Here is a 24,999-nt window from a genome sequence, read left to right as displayed (position 1 = left end):
AACTTATAAGTCTAGAAGTTATGATCTAACATTAGTAACCATTAATTGGATACTATTTCTGACTTCACAATTACCCTGAGACAGGTTGTGTCACCCTGGTTTACACAGAAGGAGACAGAGTCCCAAAAGGTCAAATAATGGTCCCAAAGTTGCTAGTGAGTGGTGGGGCTGGCATTCAGACCCAACCTGTCCAAGCTGAAACCCCCAATTCTTACCTTTATGGACCAAACTGCTTTCTGAGCACTGGTTTGGTTCTTTTGTTTCTCTATTTTACTCCCGTTTTTAACTTAAAGAAAGAGAAAAAGGTTTTGAGGAAGTAATATTTGGTTTTCAATCTTCTTTACAAAAATAAGATAGCAATTCTGAAGAGGGGAGTGAAAAGGGAACAAAAATCACAGAATGCCACATAACAACAACAACAAAAATTAAAGTATCTTAGCAAAAAATTAAATTATTTTACACTTTACTATTTACAAATAAATAAAAGCTATCACTTAAACTTAGATGATGGGCAGTTGGATATTGGTTTTGTTATTGCTCCTTAAATTGAACATGCATAATTCATACACTTATATATGTAGTTTATCTTTTATAATAGAAGTTTGAAAAGAAAAATGTGAAGAATTTTCTCAAAGAAAAAAAATCGAATATACCTATGAGTTTTGTTTCATATAATTGAATTGGACCATTTTGAGAATCAAAAGCATAATAAGCCACGGATGCAGAATCATTGTTTTTCTTTTAAGCAAATTTTATTTCTTTTTTCTCCCTTCTTTTAAATGCCCCATTTGCTTTCTTTTCTTGTACCTGAGTATCTCCCTAAGGAGCAGCCTCACATGTTTGAGAGAAAACTGCGTTCTAAGAACATAACTCCCAAGTTCAAGCCCTAGCCTTGCTACTTGCTAACATGTGACTGGGTCTGTCACTTAACCTCTCTGAGCTTCAGTTTCTTTATTTATTAAGTGAGGCTAATAAAGTAACTGTACCATGGGTTTTTGTGAAGATCAAAGTTAGTCTAAAGCAGTAAATGTGCTTTGGAAATTGTTAATCACAGACAGAAAGGAAGCATAGAAGTCTATGGAATGAGAGAGAGCTTGTGAAATCAGTCTCCCTGCTCTGCTAGTTGCTTGCTGTGTGACCAAATGCGAGTGACTTAACCTCTCTGAGCCTCAGTCTCCTCATCTGGAAAATGCAGATCAGAATAGTGTCTACTCATAAGATTGTTCTGCACATTAGATGAGGAAGTAAGTGCCAAGCCCTTCGTGCAATGCTTGCCCCATGGCAAATGCTCATTCGGCAATAACTTCAGGGAGTCAAAATATCTGAGCTCAAATCCCAGCTTTGCCCCCTGCTGTGGGGCTTTGGGCAAGTCATTCTACCTCCCTGAGCTTCAGTTCCTCCACAGGGACACAAAGAAAATAGTGCCTTCCCTACTTCCTCCACAAATGGTTATGACTTCCCAATAAAAATATGGCCATGAGAGTGGGTGGTAAAAGCTGAACTGCTCTGTGCCTCTGCTTGATTCAAAACTAAAACTCATCAATAGGAAGGAAAGATGAGTGTCCCCCAAGTGGTTCCAGCCTGGCTCTTTCTGACTGAAGAGGTTTCAAACCTTAGAGCCAGTCTATACAAGATGCCCAAGCAGGCCTTTTGTGGGAGTGGGGCTTCAAGAAGCCACCCAAACACTGGCATTCGTTTTCCCTCATTAACTTGGGAAATGCTTTACAGCCGCTCCACATCCCATTAATCTCACGGGCATCTATGTTGCGACACTTTGTGTCCAAACAGTGTTTCTCTAGGGCCCCTGGGCACAGCGGTGACCTGGCACAGACCTGAAGTGGACCCGAGTTCCCAGCGCACATAGCCTAGTGCTTTTGTACACACCCTGGCACTGGCCACAAACAGGGTTTTGTAAGAAGCTTCCTGAGAAAATTGCGTTTCATTCATCTTGGCTGAAAGGAGCCCTAGATGACAAATACCTCCCTCATTTAATTACAGAAACAGTCAGCAAACCCATGGAAAAAAGATTAAACTGAGCAGAGAAAAGAGCAAGCCTCAATCATTTCTCCCCTCACATCTGGCCCCAGTTTCTCACCTAGGATTTAGCAACTAGGACCGCTCTTGGCTATACTTGCCACCTGAAAAATAATGCTTTATGTCTGCAGAAAGTTAAACTCAGGAGCCCCAAACCAGGCAAAGAATGAATCGCATTTCATCAAGAATTCATCAGTGGCTGGGAATTTAATCATGATCCTGAAGTTGGGAGGTGTATTTACATTTTTCACCCAGGTTTATATCTGCTAAGAGGAGTGAGACACAACGGCAATTATCTGAATAAATCAGATTAAATGAAACACACACCCACACAAAACTTCTTAATCATTTTCCTCAATTGTTGGAGAGAGATGCATAGAATTTTGTGGTTGCAAGGAACCTTTGAAATCTTTGGTCCAATCTACCATTTTCAGAGATGAGGAAAACAGACCTACAAAAAGGAAATAATTTACCCTGTTCTCACAGTCACAGAGATGGAGGTAAGCCTGGTTTTTCAGCACCCTAAAGTGGCCTGTAGTTGCCTCAGCTCTCCACTTCTCTCTGCCCATGGGCGCTTAATGTTCAATATGCAGACCCTAAATTTTCACAAAACATTTAGTGGCAGGGCAGAACTTCCCACCTGGACAGAGATGCTAATGGCTCTCTTCCCATCCCATTCTGCTCATTTAGAGTGTATCCCCCAGAATATCCCAGGACCAACTGTGCCCACCATGGCAACCTGCCATGTTGGGGAGACTCTGGAAGCCTTGGGATAGGCTGTCTCTTCCCTGTGCCACCGGGTCTCAGAAGAAGGAGCAAATCCTGGATCAGTGGCCCATCTCACCTGGGACTGATGACCCAGAGCTGGTTGAAGAAAGAGAACCAGGTATGAAGTGAAAAGACCACTTCCATATTTCCCATACTGACTCTGCACAGTTATGTCACCTTTCTGGGCCATGTTTTCTTCAGCTGTGAAATGAATGGTAATTCTTACCTCAAAGAACCAAGGGGCTCTAAGACTCAACGACATTCCAGAAGTTTGGATTATAAATTGGAAAGTGGATGGAGCTGGATTTAGAAAATCCTCCCAAACTTTGCCTCCTGGCACCCTGAACCTGGCCTCATAAAATAACAATTGTGCTAAAAAATAATAAGCAGACATTTTATTCTCTCTCCCACAATCTGAGTTAGAGACACAGGGCTTCTACTAATCAGAAAATTGGACAGCTCTACTCACAGTTGCTGATCTTTGAGGCAACCAAGATTTTTTTTTCTCTCTCTTTATTCTCATCAACGTTTCTGAATCCAGACAGAGATATAAATTCCTAGAAAAAACTGGATGGGAACAGGACAAGAAGGCTCTAGGAGTACATTGCATCTTGGGAAGCAGAGACGTCCCAAGTAAAGTTTTATGGGCAGGAAAGAAAAACCCTGGTAGCATCGTAGGAGGTGAATTTAATATACTGTGTTGATCCAGAGTGTCAGAAAATCAGGCCTTGAGGGTAAAGATGTAACCTCATTAATGTAGAAGAGCATACTGGACACCAAAACCTGTGCTCAAATACTAATTCTCTAGTTTTCTGAGAAAAAATAGTGTAAATAGACAGAAAACAGGGCCAAGGGTAATACGCAGACTGTGTCTTTTGATAAACCACGTCTGAAAAGACCTTGCTTTTGAGGATGAGTACATTGGAAACACCTAACGTTCTGCCTTTGAAAAAGTACTGCAAAAATAATCAAAGGCATACAATACCCAGAAAAAGCACAGGAAGAGTCCACCTCTGAAAATGATCTGTTGTAGGATAAAGAAGAACTCTTTTCAACAGATGTTTGGCATCTTCAATCATATGCAGAAAAACATGGTCTCCATGAAATAGCCTGAGAAGAGAGAATGGCCGAAAAGAGATATCATAAAAAATAACTAGGAAACTAAAAATGTGAATAACACAACAAAAATATGTTAGGCACAATAAAGCTTAAAACTGAGGCCATTGAAAAGTAATTCAGCAAATCCACAGAACAAAGAACCTGAATGGTTAACACGTTTATGTGCAGCTACCCAACCACATTATAGTCAAAGGGCTGCACAGTCAAATACTAATAAAGTGTCGTCTTATCCCTGAAATATTAGCAAAAATTAGAAATTCAGATAACCCCAAATATTGGCCAGGATGTGATGAGAACCTTGTGCCCTGCTATTGGGACTATAAGTGGTACAGCTATTATATCAGAAATTAATGAAACTGAATATGTACATACTCTGTCATGAAAGAGAGAAAGCAGAAGATAAGGGCCTAAAGATGAAATCATGGAAGAAAATATGACAGATATGGATTTGGAGAATGAAAAGACAACACATAGATAATCAGGTGTTCTAGAGGAGAGAAAAGACTATATATGAATGAAAGACTTGGGTGTATAGACTGAAGGCATCCCTGTGCCTCAGATAAAATCAAGAATGCCACGGCCAAATCTATCTTGGCAAATTTTTTTAATTCTAAGAATAAGGAAAAAAATTCTTCCAGAATTCAGGCAGAGAAAACCGGATACCCTACAAATGAATAACAATCAAACTAGCCCCAGATTTCTTCTCTGCATCACTTTGTAGTTTTAAAGGGGAAAAATGGTAGCCCAAGAATTTTATACCCAGCTAAATTCTACCATCTATCAAGGCAACAGAAGGTCATTCTCAGCAAGTTTTTGATCTCTTACTGGTCTTCAGAATATTAAAAGCTACTCCACCAGGTTGAGACTGAAAGCCAGATTAATATATCCAGAATAGAGAAGAGTGGATATATATAGTTTGAGTATGAAAAGGAACAAAAGAAAACAAAAAGGAAGCATTAAAAAGAGTAAGACTGCCAACAAGATGATAAATGCAAGACCAAGTATTTATTACACCAATAAGCATATACATTTAGAATTCATTCATGTACTCTTTTCAAGAAACATACTTACAAATGATCTTAATAGAATACAAATAGAAGGACAATCAGAGCTATGCCAAGCAAAAATAAAGTAAGGGTTTCAATATTAATATCAAGCAACATATTGATTCAATATTAATATCAAGCAAGATGTAATATAAAACAAAAAGTAATAAAATGACAAAAGATTTATTTTACCTTGATAAATATTTTAATCCCCAGTTCACTCAATGATTTTCTATTAAGTGCCTGATATTTGCAGTAGACAAGGATACGTGTTGTTGAAAAATAATGATATAATTGTGATGAACATTTATGCTCAAAACAACATAAAATCAAAGCATGTAAAGCAAAAACTATGGAAACACATAAAGAAATTGTCAAAAACAAGGGAGAAAAATTTAACAAACCTCTCAGTCTTTGACAGGTCAAGTAAACAAAAATACAATGACTGTGATAATATAATTGTTTAGTGTGATTATATCTCTTATGAATAAGAAGTCTGATAATGTTACAGTTTACAGCTACAGACAATCTGCTTTTCCAGTTACTACAGAACTTTTACAAAAATTGATTGTGTGATCAATAGCATTATCAATTGATTGTATGATCAGGCCACAGAGAAAATCTCAATAAACTCCAAAAGCAGATGCTGTACATGCCAAATTCTTAAAGCAATGCAATACAACTAGAAATAATAACAAAACTATAAAATAAATTTTAAAGTACTTTCTGAAACAAATCTTTGGTTTAGGGATTAACTCAAAGCCTCAATCAGTCTTTTTAGAAATGAACTTGGTTGTGTGAAATAAGGCAGGAGAGCCCAGAAAGGTTGGGTCTTCAAGTTAGGGCCTAAATGCAACAGACCTAGTGTTTCCAGAGCTGAGTGACTGTGCTGGGAGAGGAACGTCTGGCAAGCACAGAGGAGGTAGGGGACAGCCATCAAGAAGAGAAAGAGCTCGATACTTCTGGCCTAGATGGTGAAGTAAGCAAGTGCTGTGCTTGCAGGCTCCTCCCATGACCACATCAGAATTACAACTAAATTATAGAATAACCACCCTTGAGAACTGCCTGAAGAGTAGCTGAACAGAACTCTTATAACTAAGGATATAAAGAAAAAGCTGTGTCGAGACTGAATATTGAATGTTGACTGTAATTGCAAGAAAGAGAGAGAGGGCGGGGGAGGGAGGGAGAGACAGGGAGGGAGGGAGAGGGAGGGAGGGAGGGAGAGAGAGAGCGCTCTCTGGTGTTAGAGTTCTTTAGACCTGGATTTGAATCCTGCTTCTCTCTCTTATTGGCTACTGTGGATATCTCGGTATCTCATTTCTGGGCCTCAGTCTGCTTATTCAAAACTAGGGATGTTGAGCTGTATCAGTGGTTCTCAACCCTCACTGGGCATCATAATCACCTGGGAAATTTTAAAATAATACCGATGCTTGGGCTCTATGCCCAGATTCTGATTCAATTGGTTTGAAGTGGGACCAAGTCATCAATATTTTTAAAAATCACCCCAGGTGATTCCAATATGCAGCCAGGGTAGAGAACACCAGAGCTAGATGATTTTGCAGGTTCCTCTAGTTCAGCAGTGCTACTGGGCACCTGCAGTCTTTGCCCATGGAAGGAAGTTTCAGGAGCTAAAGCCAGAGGAACAGTGATGCCAAGCTGTCTAATCAAAGTGTGCATTATCTCAAATGGTGCAGAAAATGTCAGTGCCAGTTAATATTTTGCACCCAACATGATTTAGACCTGGGGCATATATTGTACTTCAAGCCCATTGTAAACACAATGGGCCATTTATTCACTGAACAGTAACCACTGTAATTACCTACAGGGCAAACATATGAGGTTGTTCAAGCAACAATTAATTGTGGACCTGGAACTAATGGGACAATAATGGTAAAGTATCAACCAGAGTGTGATTCAGAAATCACATCAGGAAACCAGCACTTTCCAAATTATATTAGATAGGCGTTTTTGGGGATGTGATGGCACATATACCATCTTGCGTCCTGAAATAGTTGCTCCCTGATTTTTCTACTAGCTCCTTCCTCCGCCGGCGACTGCAGGAGACTTGAACTGTTGTTTTTATCTTGAGAGAAGTATCACGGACACTAGGTTTTAGGGGACTGCAGAGAGTTTCTATTTCTTGTACTCACTATGGGACCAAAATATCACCCGCAAGCAGGGGTGCTGATCTTGTTTGGGTTGTGGGATCCTCTTTGTGAATCGGATGGAAGCCATGGATCCTCTTTTCAGAAAAATGTGTGTGTCTGTATGTACATACAGGCCCACTAAAGCTTTTTCATACAGTTTCCTGGGAGTTCACAGACACCTTAAAGTCCCTCTGTGTTTGTTCTCTCGAAGTCATGGTCCAACCTCTGTTTGTATGCCTCTAGACACAGGGATCTCACTACTTCCAACGGCAGGCCTTCCACTGCTGGACAATTCTGAATGCAAGCATTCCTCAGTGTGTCCACCTGAGATTTTCCTCCTTGCAGGTTCTTCCCCTCGGTCCTTATTCTACCCCCAATTTTTAAACAGTCATTCTACCCTTGACCAATCTTGGGATGATGTGCTTGTCTCTGGAGGGGAATCTTAGAAATTGGTTCCTAGCTGTCTGGCTCCAAGTCACATCTGATGGGCTGTTGTGCATTCAGCTCCAACATGTGGGAGCTGTTTAAGTTGCTGAGTGGACACAGGAGATCCAGGGATCATAAGTAATGGCTGTCTGCCTTCTGAGTCAGACCAGGAAAAGGGACAAGAACTCCACTGCCCTGCTCTGCTGAAGTCTTGGGAAGAAAAGAAAGAGTTCCTCTTCAGATGACAGGAGAGGGAGTAAAGCATCTTCAGCTGGGACCTGAGGGTGTCAGGATGTTGTTTCCCTGGATGCTGAAATTGGATTCTGGGATGTATTGGATCTGCAACTGCTACGGGGACAGGCAAGGGTTGCAAGGGTTGGGGGAGAAAGCCAGTGGCAGCAAACCGTGATCTTGCTTCAGCTGTGCCCTCTCTGGATCAAAGATGTAAATGAAACAACAACAAAAACAAAAAAAAGAAGAAGAAGGAAAAGAAGGACGGAAGAGAGAGGAGAAGGGAGGGAGAAAGAAATGAAGGAATGGAAGGAGAGAGAGATGACAGACAGACTAGAAGAAATCATGAAAGAATTCTTGTATTATCTCAAAGTAGGAAAGGCCTTTCTACATATGACACTAAACCTGAAGACATAAAATCTAATAAATGCAACCACATTAAAAAGAAATTTCTATATGGCAAAAGACACCATAAGAAACATCAAAAGGAAAAGTACAAACTGGTGTGTGGTGGGGGTGGAGATGGGGGGATGGGAGGATGGGGAATAGCAACTTATATCACAAAGGACTGTGTCTTTAATGTAAAAGATCATTTCTACCAACTGCTAAGAAAAATGATTCAAATTGAAAAACAAGCAAAGGATGGGAACAGTTTTCATAAAGAACCTGCAAATTTCTCTTAAGCATAGGAAGGAGATACACACCCTCACTCTTAATAAGTTAAATGCAAATTAGACTGACAACAAGGTACCATTTTCCCACCATCACACTGCAAAGATCAAAAAGTTTGATAAGCACCTTCTATGGATGACGCTGAGCAGATGGGAGAGCAGAGATCAGAGGAAATGTTATGGAAGAGGTGACATTTAAGCTGGGCCTTGTAGGACAGATAATTAAAATCCAATTTAGCAACTTACTGACACTTAAAAGAAAAAGAAGAAGCAATAAAGGGAAAGATGGGCAGATTTGACTACTGAGTATAAATTAAAATACACACATAAAAAATGATAAAGCAAACAAACTGGGATATGTGCAGCAATTGTAACAGCCTGAGATCGAATGCTACACAAATAAAAGTCTTCATTAAACTCAGTAAGAAAAGCATTAAAACACCACTCAAAAGAAACGAAAGACATGAAAAAGCAATTCCTAAACTAGGACATACTACTAGCAATGACCACATGGGAAAAAGATTAAACATTATGCATAACCAATGAATACAATATGATTCCAGTTTTTCAGTGATAAATCATTATAAAATTAGATAGAAAAGTGCTTTTATTTTCCTCTGTTGACAAGAATGTGGTGAAATTAGCCCTCTAATTATACCAGGTTAGTGGATGTATAAATTGATACAATCCTTTTTGGAAATAAGTATCAAGTCTTTAAAAACTTGTATCTTTTATCTGGGAAATTTTATATCACAGACTTATCCTATAGATATAACCTGAAATTTAGGGGAAAAATTGCTGTGCACAGGTTGCTTTTAGACTAATATGACAGTAATGACAAGTGAGAAACAACCTAATGCTCCCAACTTAGAGATAGTTCAGTAAATTACGGTATTTTCATATACTGGAACAGTATGCAGCTATTAGAATGTTTATACGGAGTTATTAACAGGATGGTTAAATGCTTGTAGGATAATGTGAAGTCAGGGAAAAAAACAACTGAATGGTGTATGTAGAATAATCTCAAGAATCTTTTTGAAAGAAAAAAAATCTCTGCATGGAAAAAGGACTAGAAGGAAATACACTACAATATTAATTGTGGTTTTTTGGGGTTCGTTTTTTTCCTTCTTTCTCCTTATTTTGCATTCTTAAAAATATTCTCTTCCATTGTAATGTATTACCTTTACACTAAAAAGGGTTAAGAACATCTTGCCCTGTGTGTTTGTTCCCCAAGTCAGAACTAAAGGTCTCCGTTCTGTTCAGAAAGATCCTGGGCTTAGAGCCGTGAGGCCCACCAGTAAAAGTGTTGTTTCTTTTGTGTTTTTCAGCTTTCCTTTGCTGCGACCACGCCTGTTCTAGCTGATAAGAAAAAATACCCTTACTTCTTCCGGACTGTCCCGTCAGATAATGCGGTGAATCCCGCCATCCTGAAGCTGCTAAAGCACTTCCAGTGGAAGCGAGTGGGCACGCTAACACAAGACGTGCAGAGGTTTTCAGAGGTACGCTTTGCTGAGGGGACATGCTCTCACCTACCCGTTAGCTGTTGTCATCTCCAAGCAAGGGGCAATATGGCTGAATCAGGGATGGGCAATATCCCAGGGCTTTTAAGCACGCTTTTATTAGCAGTAGCGAAGCTGTTTTACCATTGACAAAAACAGAACTGCTGGCCGAGGAGTCTATGCATGGGACAGGTGACAGCCTCCATCTTAGATAGCTTGGGAGTGAACCCTTCCCTTGCATTGTGCCTTTGTGCTAAATCCTGTGGCTTATTCATCCTCACTGCCCCTGTAGGTTTGTTGTCCTTGCCACTGATGCTGTAGTGACCATCTAAAATCGTGATGTGCCACCAATAGCACTTGTCCTGTGAGGAACGTTTCAGGGAAGAGCTAATTTGGAACAAAGACTCCAGTGTCACTGTCGATTGGGTGGATTTTTTTGTTTGTTTCAATGGCTTACAAACATACATCACACATGGCTATTTCGGCTTTTGCCCCCCCCCAAAAAAAAAAGCCAGAATATACATAGTACGACAGATAAATGGATGGATGGATGGATGGATGGACGGACGGACGGACGGAAGGGTTGCTTTAACCAATTGCCCTAAATCCGATATCCTCTCCCAAGTGAACCCCTGCTCTCAATTTGGCGTTCATTTGCCCAGAACTTTTTCAGTGTATTTGTTTAAACCTAATGACTTCACACCATATACAGAAGGTGCTAAAAAATTGTGTACACATTTTAAGGAAAAAACTGTATTACAATTGTAATAGTCAATGTATACCGATAACAAAAGACGAATACAAGTCACGTTTGACTTCTGCAATGACAAGAGGTGCTCAAAGTGGTTACCATCAGCGTAATTTTAATATAGTTATTTTCTTTCTTAAAGTGGGTGTACATTTCTTTTTTGGCACCCTCCATCTTTGGCATTTTTCACTTTACAAGAGACCTTAGAGATCGTCATTGCCCTCATACTTGTTAATGGGCCATGGTGTTCTGTCAGATGGATACATGGGAGTTTATTGAACCAGATCCCTATGGATATTCACAGCTTTTTGATGTCACAGCCAACATCTTCCTGCCTTGATGTGCATCATTGTAGTAGATTCCTAGAAGTGGAATTACTGGGTCATTTAAAATATTGAGACAAATTGACTTCTAGAAAAGCTGTTCCAATATCTAGTCCTGTCATTGTGTTTGAAAATTTCCATTTCTCCATATCCTTATTAAGAGTGGATATTAGCAGTGTTTAAAAAATTTTCCCACTCAGATGAGCGTAAAATGGTCTCTTGTCTTTCTTCCCGTTCTCCTTATACCTCCTACTTTTCTTTCTCCTTCCACATATGTTCTTGATACTGTGTTTCCCCCAAAACAAGACCTAACCGGAAAAATAAGCACTAGCATGATTTTTCAGGATGACATCCCCTGAACATAAGCCCATAATGCATCTTTTGGAGCAAAAATTAATATAAGCCCCGGTCTTATTTTCGGGGAAACATGGTAGTTGGAGCCTTCCAACAAGGCAAGACATTCCAAGTGTGCTTAGCTGCCCAAGAAAAACAACAACAACAAACAAACTGAGTGGTGTGGGGAAGAAATGTGTGAGTCAGTTGTGCAGCTTGGACCTCAGTGGGACGAGTAGGAGAGGACCTGCTACCTTCTGCATGGGGGTGGGGGGTGGGGTGGGAGGTGGCAAGGAGGGTGAGGGCAGAGAGGTTTGCACTCCAGCCCTGCACTTCCTTTTCTGAGGCTCTGCCCCGTCTCTCCCGGGGGAAGGAGAGGCCACTGAATGCATTGGCTCTGCAACCTTGGAGAAGTCACCTTACTCCTTTGAGCGGCAGTTTCCACCCCTATGAAATGAGGACAATAACCCTTCCCATGGCTTCCCTACAGGGTTCTTGCCAACATCAGATGAGTCATGAATTTGAAAGAGCTTTGTAAACTATACAGAGAGAGATGCACAGAGAGCGATGTTTTGGGAGGTGCTTGAAAAGCAGAAGTGTGTGGCCCCACCATCTGTGGTTCTCCAAACAAGGCAAGGTTTTCCCAGGCAAGACTGGCCCTCAGCTTCCCACCTCTCTATTTCTCAGTCCCTAGGGAGAGTCACAAAGGGAACTTGACCTCCACGGGGAAGGACTCATTGCCAAGCACTGAAGAGGCTTTTGCTGGAAGACTGCTCTTTACGGCAGCGACAAATATTCTAAAATAAGTGTGAAACAGGTTGACGGTGAAGGTGGGGAGGGCAGCTCTGTGGCCCCATTAACACAGGACTCTGCAGTGATTTGGAGGGACCTGCTTTTTTCCAATAGAGTCTTTGGCTGTCAGAGCCTGTGGGGTCCTAGAGACACCTCCCCCAACCATGTCATTTTACAAAAGGGGAAACTGAGGCCTAGAGAGGGGAAGGGACAAAGTTCAGGGTTTCAAAGCACCTCCAAAGTCATGAAAGATCATTCACGGGAAAGTCAGAGCTGAATCCCAGGTCTGGACTCCTAGTCCAGACTTCCCATCGCTCCTTCTTTCCTTCCATAACTTCCTATAGTCACATGGAAACTGCATGTGACCTCAGAGGTTTGAAAAACCCGAAAGCCTTAGTCTAAAGAGCGTAAGATTTCAGCCCCAACTTCATTGAGTGCTTTACAGGTCCCCAACACTGTCACAGACAGCCATCCTGTAAGAAGGCGTTATGGTTCCCATTTTACAGATGAGGGAACTGAGGCTGGCAGACGGCAGGTGGCTCCTTGCCCCAGTGCGCATGCTGGTAAAGAGCCCAGTAGAGGCTGGAAGCCTGAGCCTCCAGACTCGGTCAGTATTTTCTCCCTGGGGTCAGGTACTGACCCTGTGGCACCACATCTGCGTCCCTGCAAGCTGTGTGAGGGCCCTCGGCAGGGTTTCAGGGCATCTCAGTGGGAAACCTTTTTTCTGAGGACAGGATGTTGCTTGCTAATATTGCTGGCAAGAACCCCTCTCGATTTAAATCTCTCAGCCCAGCTGACTCCTCTCTGTGCCCAAGGGCTTTGGCATCCCTCTCCCCCGTGTCTGGGCTGCATTGCTGGAGTGCAGGCCCTGGAAACCTGCCAGGGGCTAACAGCTTTTCATGAGTGCAAAGGAAACTGGATTCCTTTTATGAAACTGGTCGATCAGCAGTGTCAAGCACTTGTGTTCCGGACTGGAGCACTGGAAGGAATGTCAAATGACAGCAATCCTGAAATTGGAGGGGGGCTGGGGCGAGGGCTGAGGGCCATCCCACCTTGGGACCAGCTGCTCCTTCCATCCCCCAGTCACTGAAGTTCAAGGCCAGTGCATGGTGGCCCAGAGGCTGCTCTGGCCTTGGATCAGAGGTGCCGATCTCCAGGCCCAGCTTTGCCAAGCCGAGGCTGTGTGACACCCGGCAATTCACCACAATGAGATCCCGATTTCCCTTGTGTAAAACTGGGAGATGTAGTCCCACCTCACAGGCACTGGGAGATGAGACGGTTAAATGAGAAAATGAAAATGAAAGGCTTTCGAATGGCTGGTGCTCATTAAGTGAACATTCTCCATACCACTAATTCATGGGACAAAATCTAGGAGTGCATACCCATTAACTCAAAAAATAATAACGCAGCCTACAGTGTGCAAAGGTTTCTGGTGGGCACAGACCTTGTGCAGTGGAGTGCCAGAGTGGAACGAACATGGCTTTGGGGTCCGTAGGTGTCAGGCCTTCTTAGTTGGGTTCTCGACTCTGGCTGCTCATTAGAATCCCTAGGGGAATTTTTTTTAATACAAAATTTAAATTTCGTAAATTGGGTTTTGCCTTGTCCTTTTTCGCCACTTTTAGCAGTTTTATTGGGATATAATTTATATGCCATACTGTTCATCCATTGTTAGTGTACAGTTTAATTATTTTTGTAGCAAATTTAGAATGGTTCTGCAGCTATTACCACAACCCAGTCGTACAGCACACCCATCCCCCGTGCCCTTTTTTAGTCATGCCCACCCCCAGACCCAGGTTCATTTGCTTGCTTTCTAGTTTTACCTTGTCTGGAAATTTCATATAAATAGAATTATATAACATGTCCTTTTTTGTGCCTGGCTTATTTCATCTAGCAGAGTTTCCGAGGTTTATTCATGTGCATGTATCAAAAGTTTGTTTCTTTATGCAGCTGAGTGGTATTCCCTGTATGGATAGGGCACATTTTAAAATCACCAAGGGGACTTTACAAATGCTGATGCCCAGGCCACCCCCTAGAACAATTGCATTAGATCCCCCTGGCATTAGAACCCTTTCAGGCTCTCCAGGTGAATTCAGCATGCTGCCAGTGTGGATGTCCTGCACCGCTGGCTCAGGAAGTCAGGGTGGAAATGGCAGTCTTTCATGGTGGGAGCCCCGGAGTTCAGAGTAGCCCTGGTCCATGTGGTGCCATGACTGTCCTCAGCAGGCCTGGTGACTGTGCAGCAGGGTGGAGAAGGTGGAGAATGGCCTTGACTCGGCACTGAGGCTCCGCCAGGTAGAGAGGATAAAGTGGGGAGAGGTGAGGAAGAATGAGGGTACAGCTGAGAGGGTGGGCCCAGGATGGAAAGGGTGCGCCGGTAGGTGGCCTGTGGTCTTAGAGGGAGAGTAGCTCTGGAAGTCTCGGAGCAGATTGAAGGTGTGGGGATGAGGGAGCTGGAAGGGGAGGCTGTGGTCAGAGCCGGAGGAGGGATCTAGGGATTGAGGGGCCAGACCCTGGCTGTGTGTGAGTAGCTAAAGCACGGCAGAGGTAGAGGTCACTGGAATTAGGAGCAAGGAAGTGAGAGGGCAGAATGCTGCGTGACATCCACGTGGGCACTGCAGGCCCAGGGTGGAGGCAGGGCTTGGGGTGCAGATGAAGGCAGTGAGCAGGGGTACCTAGGGGGACCGGCGGACAGCGACAGGGGGACTCGGGCCTCTCCCCCAGTTCAGGTCCTGTCATCTAACCCATCTACACCAACTTATTCTTTTGCTTCCCAATTCCACGATACAATTAACCAGCTAAGTACTCTTGGACAAATCACTCAGTCTCTCCAGCCTTCCGTTTCCCCTTCTGTAATATAAGGGAATTGGGCCGGTTGACCCCTAAGATCTCTCCTAGCTAAAAGAGCTTGTGATGAGGGCTTAGGGAGATCTATCTGGTCATTGACTCCCCGGGATGTGACTGGAGAATCCTTAGCCGCCTTGTGCCTCTGTTTCTTCATCTTGGAAATGGGGGTAATAATAGCACTATCTAACTCTTAGGGTTGTGAGGATTAAGTGTATTTGGAAAGTTCAAGCGCAAAGAGAAGTAAGTGCCTGGCTCTTAATAAGCACCATGCAAGGGACAGCTGTTATCTTTATTATCACCTAGAATGTGGTTCCTTAGCCCGTGGCTGGCCCTCCTTAGGAGCCTGGCTGTGTGGCTGGGTTTCATGCCCGCCGCAAGCACTGCTCCCTTTTCTTCTCGCCGAGACTCCCTGCCCAGTCCCTGGTCCTCAGTGATCTCGGGCCTTCTGGGGCTGACCTTTCCATACCAGAGGCTGCCCCCAATTGTCAGGACCCCCCAAGGCCCTTGATCTGTCCAAGACCAAAAGGGCACCATCTGCAGAGCTTCCCCTTCAAAGCACCTGCCCTTTCAGCCCTCCACAGCCCTGCCTCACGCTTTGAAGTTTTTCCTGCTGGCCAACTCACCATCTGCCCCACCAAAGGGGCGTCTGGTCACTTCCTCTAAAGTACCGTTTGTTATTATGGAGCGGTAGCCTGGGGGACACTCCTGCGGTGGAGGGTAGGGGACCTAGTGTTTGTTAACCCAGGAGCCAACCTTATTAGAGTCATCAGCCTTCCCTGCTGCTCTGAGAAGCCATGAGCTCCGTAGCGTGGCTGGCGAGACCCATCTCTGTCCCCTGAGGTCTCCTCCTCTCTCGCCCTTTGGTCCAGCCACACCTTCACACCTCTCTGCAGGACCATCCTCCCCAGGTGGCATCAGACATGACACCTCTGTGCTCCTCTCCTCTTGGGCTTGTCCCTGTACCAGTTCCTGCACAGTGTAATACACCATCTGCTTCCTCATCGATCACCCCACTGCCACTGGACTGCAGAGCCCCTGTGGACGAGACCTCTCTGTCCCCGCAGCCTGCGTGCTGCCTGGCACATGTGTGTTCAGTAAGGGGTCTCTGTCCATTAGGCCAGACTCTTAGGGACTTGCCCTCTGTTGCCCTTAGTCTGCCTGCACCTGCACCTGGGATGGCGAGATGGGGGTAAGAGGCGTGCCGAGAAAGCCCGGTCCTTCTGCTGAGCCCCTGGGCTGTGGGGACAGAAAGAGGAGCCAGCACAGCTGACGAGTCACACGCCCACAGATCTCAGCGCAGCCCATGCTGCTGTTTCTTAACTGGGTCTCTTTTGGATGTGGCATTGTTTATTGGTGGGGATCCTTCTAGAGATGGAAAGTTTACTGGAAGCAGCAGTGACCAGGGACCTGCCATGTGGTTGCTTCTGGGTGGCCTCGGTGTTGGGCTTTGGGAACGAACACACTGTGGTTTGTGTCGGAATGATTCCCCTCGGCTGCAACCCCTGGGAGGGTCTCTGCACCATCACTACTCAGAATCCTCTTTCCTGGACCAGGTGCTCCCATCCTCTAGAACACTGGTTCTCAGAGTATGGGCCCTGTACCAGCAGCATCCGTGTCTTGTTAGAAGAGCAAATTCGAGGGCTCCGCCCCAGACCCTCCTGAATCAGACCTTCTGGGGGGGGGGGATCCAGCAACCTGGTGTTTGAGAATCCCTGTGCAGGAGGAATGGGCGCCTGTGTTCCTCGGCCCACTGTGTCTGAGAGGAGGTGCAGGCACGCCGGACGGGCTCGGCTTTGCTCCAGGCTGCAGGATCACCTGGGTGGCCCACGTACCGCAGACCCTCTGTCACCAGGAGGCAGGAGGGGACACCTGACTGATCAGATCATAGTCGTGATGGTCCTAGTGCCCCATCCAGTGCCCCAACTCTTCTGAAGAACTAAAAGCTAATGCTGTTAGGTGACTTGGTGGTCTGCCCTCAGGCAAGACATGTCCTCTCCTTGGCGCTCTAGTGCCAGCTCTGGGAGAGACCCAGCCTGTGGTCCAGCCGGCAGGGACTGCTTCCTCTAAATCCATCCTGCCCACACCAACGCGCTATCTGTGGCAGCCTCTTTGGCATCTGGGGGGAGAGGGAGGTTTATTATTTCCGAGTGACATGATTTGTGCACAGTTTTAATAGTTATGTATTTATGTTATTATATACCAGGGGAAAAAAGATTACTAGCCCATCAAAATTATACTTCATGGATGTTATTGTTTAGGATAGAAAACATTTAAAACGTGAGACCGGTTAAAGGAAAATACTAAGCTAGGAAGTACGTAAGTGGTGTGCTTATGCAGTGAAATTGCTTCTCAGGGGGTATAGGAGGGACTGAAGTTTTGGGGGCCACTGGGATGGACGAAGACCACAGGACCACCTGTTCATTTGATAGATGGGGATGGGTGAGGGGTGGAGGGTAGTACTAGCAGTAATAGGCTGTTCCCTGAAGCCCTGGTACAATGCAGATATTCAAAGGGAGAGACTCAAGGTCAAGGTCAAGAATGGGCCCCCCCAGGCCTTCAGCCTTCTGAGGCCCAGGCTCCATGGGGCAGACTCTGGGGTTCAAGCAACACTTGTTCCTTCATGTGAGTACCCCCAGGGAGAGTGTGGCTCACCAGCCAGTGCCCTGCCCTACCCATCCCTGCAGAGTAGAAAGAGCCCACCTGAGTGAGAACCACCTCCCCTCAGAGTCTGCAGTTTCTAGTGCTCCTGCCATCTTGGTGACAGATCTGGGAGCATACCCAGGGGTTTTGTCCAGTGGTGGCTGCAGTAGCTCAGCCTCTGACGAAAAAGCAGACCTCCAAGCTCTGGCTCAGAGCTTCTGCCCTTGGGAGAGATGTGCTCCTCCGCCGTCCGCTCCAATAGGTGGGACACGGCTGCCCCATCTGAGGGAGGAAGACCTGGTCGGTGCTTCCTCTCCAACATGCCATGCCAGGTCCTCGGAGCCCAGCACCCACCCACCACACACCTACCAATCATTAACAGAAAGGAGCGGTGACGTGCTTGGCTGTGGGTCTGTGGTGCCAGCACCAGGGCTCATGCAGGGCTGGGTGATTGCCACTCTCAGCTTCCCAGGGCTGTGATAGGAGATAAATCCGTCCTCCACCCAGGTTGATGGATCCTGGAACATGGGGTGAGTGAGGGCCCAGAAGTAGAACCTGGAGGTCTCTGGGGTTCGGGGTGGTCCTTCCTGGCCATTTATGGTGACATCAATGCCCTCACCAGGGACAGGCCTCTTGTACAGCCCCTGGAAGGAGCTGCTGCACCAGGACCTTGGGGGTAAGGAAATATTAATTATGACATCATCTGCTGCCATTTATGGGGTGCCTACTGTGTGCAGGTGATGACATTCACGCAGCATGATGCCATCTCTGTTTTGTAGAGTGGACTCACTCAGAAAGGATTAAGCCATTTTGCTGAGGTCTCACAGCCAAGAGGTAGCAGGTGTGGGCGTGCACCCAGGTGTGCGCCTACCCTTGTGGAGCGGAGACCACGGGCCTGGGCCAGTGTCGCCACCCACCCTAACTGCACCCCCACAACAGAAGTAAGGAGGTGGATATACAGACCAACCAACCCATGTCTCAAGGGGACTTCCTCACAGCCCCCTGGAATTTTCATCATAGGATTCTGCATTTAACTTTTATATTTATTATTTTTCCAGATTTGATTCTCTGTCTCTCCAAACCTGTTTCTACCACACTTCCCAGGATATTGGCTAACAGGGCAGTGCATCTTATAGTGTGTAGGTCCCCAGAGCTATTCCGGTAGATTCTGGCTGCGGTTTTCCCCCAAGGCCCATCTGCCAGACTTGGGTAATGCTAGGCAATGTGAGCGAAGGAGTGAAGCTGGAAGGTGTGTGGAGCCTTCAGGAACCGACGAACAGTCTGTGGGGCTGGAGAGCTCAATGTGCAGGGTGAGAAGTGGGAGAACCAGCTGGGAGGAAGGAAGGTTGGTGAAGACCCTGCATGCTTCTGCGTTTGTACTTTACCCATCCACAGTAGGGAGCCACAAAAGGTTTTTTAATAGGAGGTAAGAGATGGTAGCAGTCCTGAGGGCAGATTGAGGTGAAGAGCCCAGAGTCTGGGAAACCAGCCAGCAGGTTACTGCAGTACTTCAGAAGAAAAATAGTAAGACTGTAGTTATTTTCTTACATAAAAACCTCAAATTCTCTTTGTTTTAATTTTTGTTCCTTTATTGTAAAAGACCAATTTTAAGATTTTATTGGGGAATGGTGTGTACTTCCAGGCCTTTTTTTCAAGTCAAGTTGTCCTTTCAATCTTAGTTGTGGAGGGTGCCGTTCAGCTTCAAGTTGTTGTCCTTTCAGTCTTAGTTGTGGAGGGTGCAGCTCAGCTCCAGATCCAGTTGCCATTTCTAGTTGAAGTTGCAGGGGGCACACGCCTCCTTGCTGGAGGCGACTGGCAACCTTGTGGTTGAGAGGACGCGCTCCAACCAACTGAGCCAACGGGAGCTCAGCGGCAGCTCAGCTCAAGGTGCCGTGTTCAATCTTAGTTGCAGGGGGCGGAGCCCACCATCCCTTGCGGGACTCGAGGAATTGAACCGGCAACCTTGTGGTTGAGAGCCCACTGGCCCATGTGGGAATCGAATTGGCAGCCTTTAGAGTTAGGAGCATGGAGCTCTAACCGCCTGAGCCACCGGGCCGGCCCTTAATGATTGTTTTCTAATCATAATATTGATATGTACTCAACGCAGAAAATTTGGAAGATACAGAGGAGCAAAAAGGAAAATTAAAAATTGGCCATCACCTACCCACTGAAAGATCATGGTTAACATCTACAGGCATACGTCTTAACAGTTTTTCAATGCAAGTGAGCATGTATAAACAGATATTTGCTCTTACTATAGAACTGGCTTCTTTAATTTAGCAACTCAGCGAGAATGTTTTCCCAGGCCAGCAGATACTCTCCACCACCATATTTCATAATGGCTTGTGGGCTCTGGGCCTGGTGACCCCATGAACTGGCCCCATCTGTGCCACAGCCCCCTCTGATGTGTTTTGGGTGATGTGTTTTCCCCCCGTCTTATTTATCCTATAATCTGTGCCGTTCCTTCCTGTATTGCAACAGTTCTGCTAATATTCTGTCCATTGGTGGTCTTCTTGTTTTCTATAACTGTTAAGAGATATTTTTTTTTCTTCAAAAAAAATATTTTCCATGTTGAGGAATTTGGGCTGGGACAGGAGGTACATGTGTCTTCTCCATTGCTGTTTTTCCAGTAACTGTCGAAAACATTCTACCCTGTGGATATGCCACAATTACTAAAGGAAGCTTCCATTATATAGAAATAGTGGCCAGTTTTTCCTGATTACAAAACAACAGTGCAGTAAACTTGTATTTGTATTTTTATGTGAGCATCTCTGATTATTTTCAGAGGATAAATTCCTAGAAATAGTGTATGCACATTTTGGAACCTTTCGTACATGTTGCCAAATTGTCCTCCAGAAAGATCAGACCAGTTTAGTCTCACCCCAGTGTACGAGAGAAGTCATTGCCAACATTGCATGTTATTCACTTTTGATCCTTGGCAATTGCTATTTTAATTTTGCGTTTCTTTGATTACTACTAAGATTGAATTTCTTTTTTACCAGGAATCTTTTTACATTTCTGTTTTTCTTTTTGTAAATTGGCTGTTCATGCTATTGGCACATTTTCCTATTGCATGTTCTTTTTCTTGCTGATTTATAAGAGCTCTTTATACAGTAAGGATATCAGCCCTTTGTCACATTTGTTGCAGATATAACCTCGTGTTTCCTGTGACATTCAATTATGTTTTTATGTTATTTGCTAACATTGAAATTTTAATATTTTATGTAGTTGAATTTATCAAGACCAAATTTTTTTTCATTTTTAATTTTATGCTTGGCATGCTCTTCCTGTCCCCAGAATTTTTGTAAATATTCACCTCCACTTTCTTCTAGAACTTTTACTACTTCATTTTTCAGTTTATTTGGAATTTCAGCATATGACCTGAAATATCAAACCTTTCTTTCTCTTGCCCCCATAGTCACTCAATAATTCTTCCAGCATTTAATATATCTTTCCCTGCCTCACTTAAAACACCTATGCTAAATTTTATCTTTAGAAAATAATATACTACATTTTTATATACACTTTAGACCAGTTCTGTATACTAGAAATATAATGCAAGCCATATATCCTGTTTCCCCGAAAATAAGACCTAGCTGGGCTATCAGCTCTAATGCATCTTCTGGAACAAAAATTAATATAAGACCCGGTATTATATTTATTATATTATATTATATTATATTATATTATATTATATCCAGTCTTATAGTAAAATAAGACTGAGTCTTATATTAATTTTTGCTCCAAAAGACGCATAAGAGCTGATTGTCCAGCTAGGTCTTATCTTCAGAGAAACATGGTAATGTGATTTTAAATTTTCTACCTGCCACCTTTAAAAAACTGAAAAGATATCAGTAAAGTTCATTTAAATAATATTTAATAGTCTTCTATTTAGTGCAGTATATCCAATACTTATCATTTCAACATGTGAAATGCGCTATTTCAAAAGCTCAGTAATCACATGTGTCTCGTGACTGTCATATTGGACAGTGCAGCTTTATACTATTTCTGACTTTTTAAATTTTCTCGCATCGATCTGTCTATTCTGGAATTGGCATCCCAGTGTTTTGAATATTATTCCATGAAGTTCTGAGTTAGGCATAGGTTAGTGTCGTAGATTCCTTCTCCGTCATTCTGGGATTCAAATTGACTGAATGAAGTTCAGCCACATTTAGCATGTGGCTTTGAAGTTCCTCTCTGGAAAGAAAATAACCATGGAGGAGTATCACGTGAAAATATTTATGAGCCAGGCCTGACAGTGACGCATATCACTCACATCCGGTTGGCTATGAATATTATACAGTCCTCCCTTCTTTTTTCACAATTGCCTTTATTTTCACCAATTTAATTTGTGTAAGGTTCCAAAAATACGGTTGGTGTTTTTATTTGAATTTCATCAGACTCCGGAATTAATTCAGGGGACATTTGACATCTTTATAATACTAAGTCTATCTATTCATCAACAAAGAACATCTCTCCATTCAAAATTTCTTATTGGGCCCTCAGTAAAGTTTTGTCATTTTCTTCATATAGATCCTTTCCATTTCATGTTGGGTTTATTTTCAAGTATTTTTACTGCCTTAGGGAATGGAATTTGTTTTCCTTGATGTTGTTAAAGTGGTTATTGCTGGTATATATGAAAGCTATTGATCAGTGTGTATACATCTTATGACTAGCCATATTCAATTGTAATTATTTCTGGTAGTTTTTCCTCTCTGAATTCCCTTGGGTTTTCTAGGTAGATCACAATACCATCTGGAGCAAGAATAAATTTGCTTCCTGTTTTCCAGAATTACAACATCTTTATCTTCATGATTTCTTACGAGGCAGTGCGGTATTGTGGTTAGAACAGAATGACTGCCTGGGTTCTAATTCTGGCTTAGCTACTCATCAGCTGGGTGACCTTGGGCAAATATTTAACTTTTTTGTGTCCTTGAAAATGGGCACATACTCAGGTAGTCTACATGTTGTAAGTATTAAAATAGTTAATACATATAAAGCACTTAGGGTTTCCAACAGTACCCAAAATAAAATTTTATTTTTGTTATTGCCTCATTCACTAAACATCCTTAGAGTTATATTTAAAAATTGTAGTCTTGTTCTTGACTACAGTGAGAATGCTGTTTGTAAGGTATGATATCTGTTGGAAGAGCAGATATTCCTCATCACTTTAAGGGATATTATATTTTTATTTATTCAGTGTTTGGACCAGTTATGCATGCTGAAAAAATCAGGTGTCTTTTTAGAATCTGTATCAATAGCTATGCAATTTTTTCTTTGCTCTATTAGTGTGACAGATTATAGGCATCCGTTTCCTCTTGTCCATTCCATAATAAATTCTTTCATTTAACATGTTTAGTGAGTGCCTAGCGTGTGTTGGATACTGTTCTGGGCACTGCAGACACATCAGTGAATGAAACAAAGTGCCTGCCCTCAAGGAGCTTGCATTCTAATGTGGGGAGACAGATGATAAAAACAATAAGCAAATGTATAATATGTCAGATGATGATAAGTGCTAGGAAGAAAAATGAAGTACAATAAGGGGAATAGGATATACCATGAGGGTTGGGGTGAGGTCAAGGAGAGCTTCAAAGAGGAGGTGAAATTTGAGCAGACACTTGAAGGCAGTGAGGAGCAAATCACAGGCTACCTGGGAGAAGTGGATTCCTGAGAAAACAGCATGTGCAAAGGTCCTGATACCAGAATGATTCTGGTGGTGCTGGAGCCACAACAGGGAGAACATTTATGGCTGGAACAGAGTGGGTGAGGGAGAAGTGGAGCAGTTGTTGGGTGGGTGGGAGGGTGGGATTTTTGGCTCTTACAAGACATTTGTGAGGACTTTGGCTTATACTTTGAGACAGTTGAGAAGCTACTATATTTCGTTTTTGTTTTATTGAAAAAAAAATTTACATAACATAAAATTCGCCATTTTAACCATTTTAAAGTGCACAATGGAATAGTTTTAGGTAATGTACATAATGATGTACAACTATAACCCCTATCTAATTCCAGAACATTTTTATCACCCCAAAAAGAAATTCCATATCCTTTAGCAATTACTCACTTCCCCTCCCCCCAGCCCCTGACAACCACAAATCTACCTTTTGTATCTATGGATTTGCCTGTAATAGACATTTCATATAAATGGAATCATAAGGGTGGGAAGTGAAATGGGGAAATGGGTGAAAGTGGTCAAAAGGTACAAACTTCCAGTGGTAAGATACATGAGTTCTTGGGATATAACGTGGGATATAAGCGCGGTGACTATAGTTAACCACACTTGTTTGTATATTTGACAGTTGCTAACGTATGACCTTAAAAGTTGTTATCAGAAGAAATAAAGGTGATGGATATTAACTAGGCTTATTGTGGTAATCATTTCACAATTATACATATATCAAATTATTTATTGTATACTTTAAACTTATACAATGTTATATGTCAATTATATCTCATTAAAACTAGAAAATGGATGAATCATAACCAAAAAAAAAAAAAGGAATCATAAAATATGTGGCATTTAGTGTCCAGCTTATTTGTATATCTTCTTTGGAGAAATGCCTATTCAAAATCTTTGTCCAATATTTAAATAAGTTATTTGTCTTTTTGCTATTTTGTTATTTGTCTAATTGCTATTGAGTTATAAGAGTTCTTTATATATTGTGGATACTAGATACTTGCCAGATATATGATTAGCAAATATTGTCTCCTATTCTGTGGGCTCTTTGCACTTTCTTAAAGATGTACTTTGTACAAAAGTTTTTAATTTTTGTGAAGTCCAATTTATCTGTTCATTTTTTTTCTTTTGTTGATTGTGCTCTTGGTGTCATACTTAAGAGACCATTTTTTAATCTAAGGTCATGAAGACTTATACCTGTTTCCTTCAAGGAATTTTATAGTTTTAACTCTTACATTTAGGTCTTTGTCCATTTTGAGTTGATATTTGTATATGATGTGAGGTAAGAGTCTAACTTCATTCTTTTGTATGAAGCTATTTAGTTGTTCTAGGATCATTGTTGAAAAGACCGTTATTTCTCCATTAAATGGTCTTGGCATCCTTGTCGGAAATCAATTGACCATAGTAGTATGGGTTTATTTCTGGGCTATTGAGGAGTTTTTAAAAGGAAGAAGGATATGATCTAACTTACATTTTAGAAGGACCATCCTGGCTGCTGAGTAGAAGGTGGTGACTTGAACTAAATAATTAAAACCAATCAGATTTTGGATCTTATTTACAGTAGAGCTGACAGAGTAGATTCCTTGATAGAATGTATGTATGATGTGAAAAAGAAAGCAGCATCAAAGATGGAGCCAAAGTTTTTGGTCTGAGCAACTAGAAGAAATAAGTTACTACTCATTAATTTGAAGAATGCAGAGG

The 24,999-nt window shown here is 42.9% G+C and overlaps 1 protein-coding gene across 1 annotated transcript in view; it reads left to right on the top strand.

Moving 5' to 3' along the window:
* The window catches only part of GABBR2 (gamma-aminobutyric acid type B receptor subunit 2), a 335,814-nt gene that overhangs the window by 130,181 nt on the left and 180,634 nt on the right, over window positions 1–24,999 (top strand). Inside the window, exon 3 of the mRNA XM_081067695.1 lies at window positions 9,771–9,941. Coding sequence (XP_080923821.1) covers window positions 9,771–9,941 — 171 coding nt within the window. The remainder of the gene's footprint in view (window positions 1–9,770; window positions 9,942–24,999) is intronic.

This window comes from Rhinolophus hipposideros, assembly GCF_964194185.1.
Source record: "Rhinolophus hipposideros genome assembly, chromosome: 11".
Taxonomy (NCBI): domain Eukaryota; kingdom Metazoa; phylum Chordata; class Mammalia; order Chiroptera; family Rhinolophidae; genus Rhinolophus; species Rhinolophus hipposideros.
This window is presented reverse-complemented; position numbering and strand designations above follow the sequence as displayed.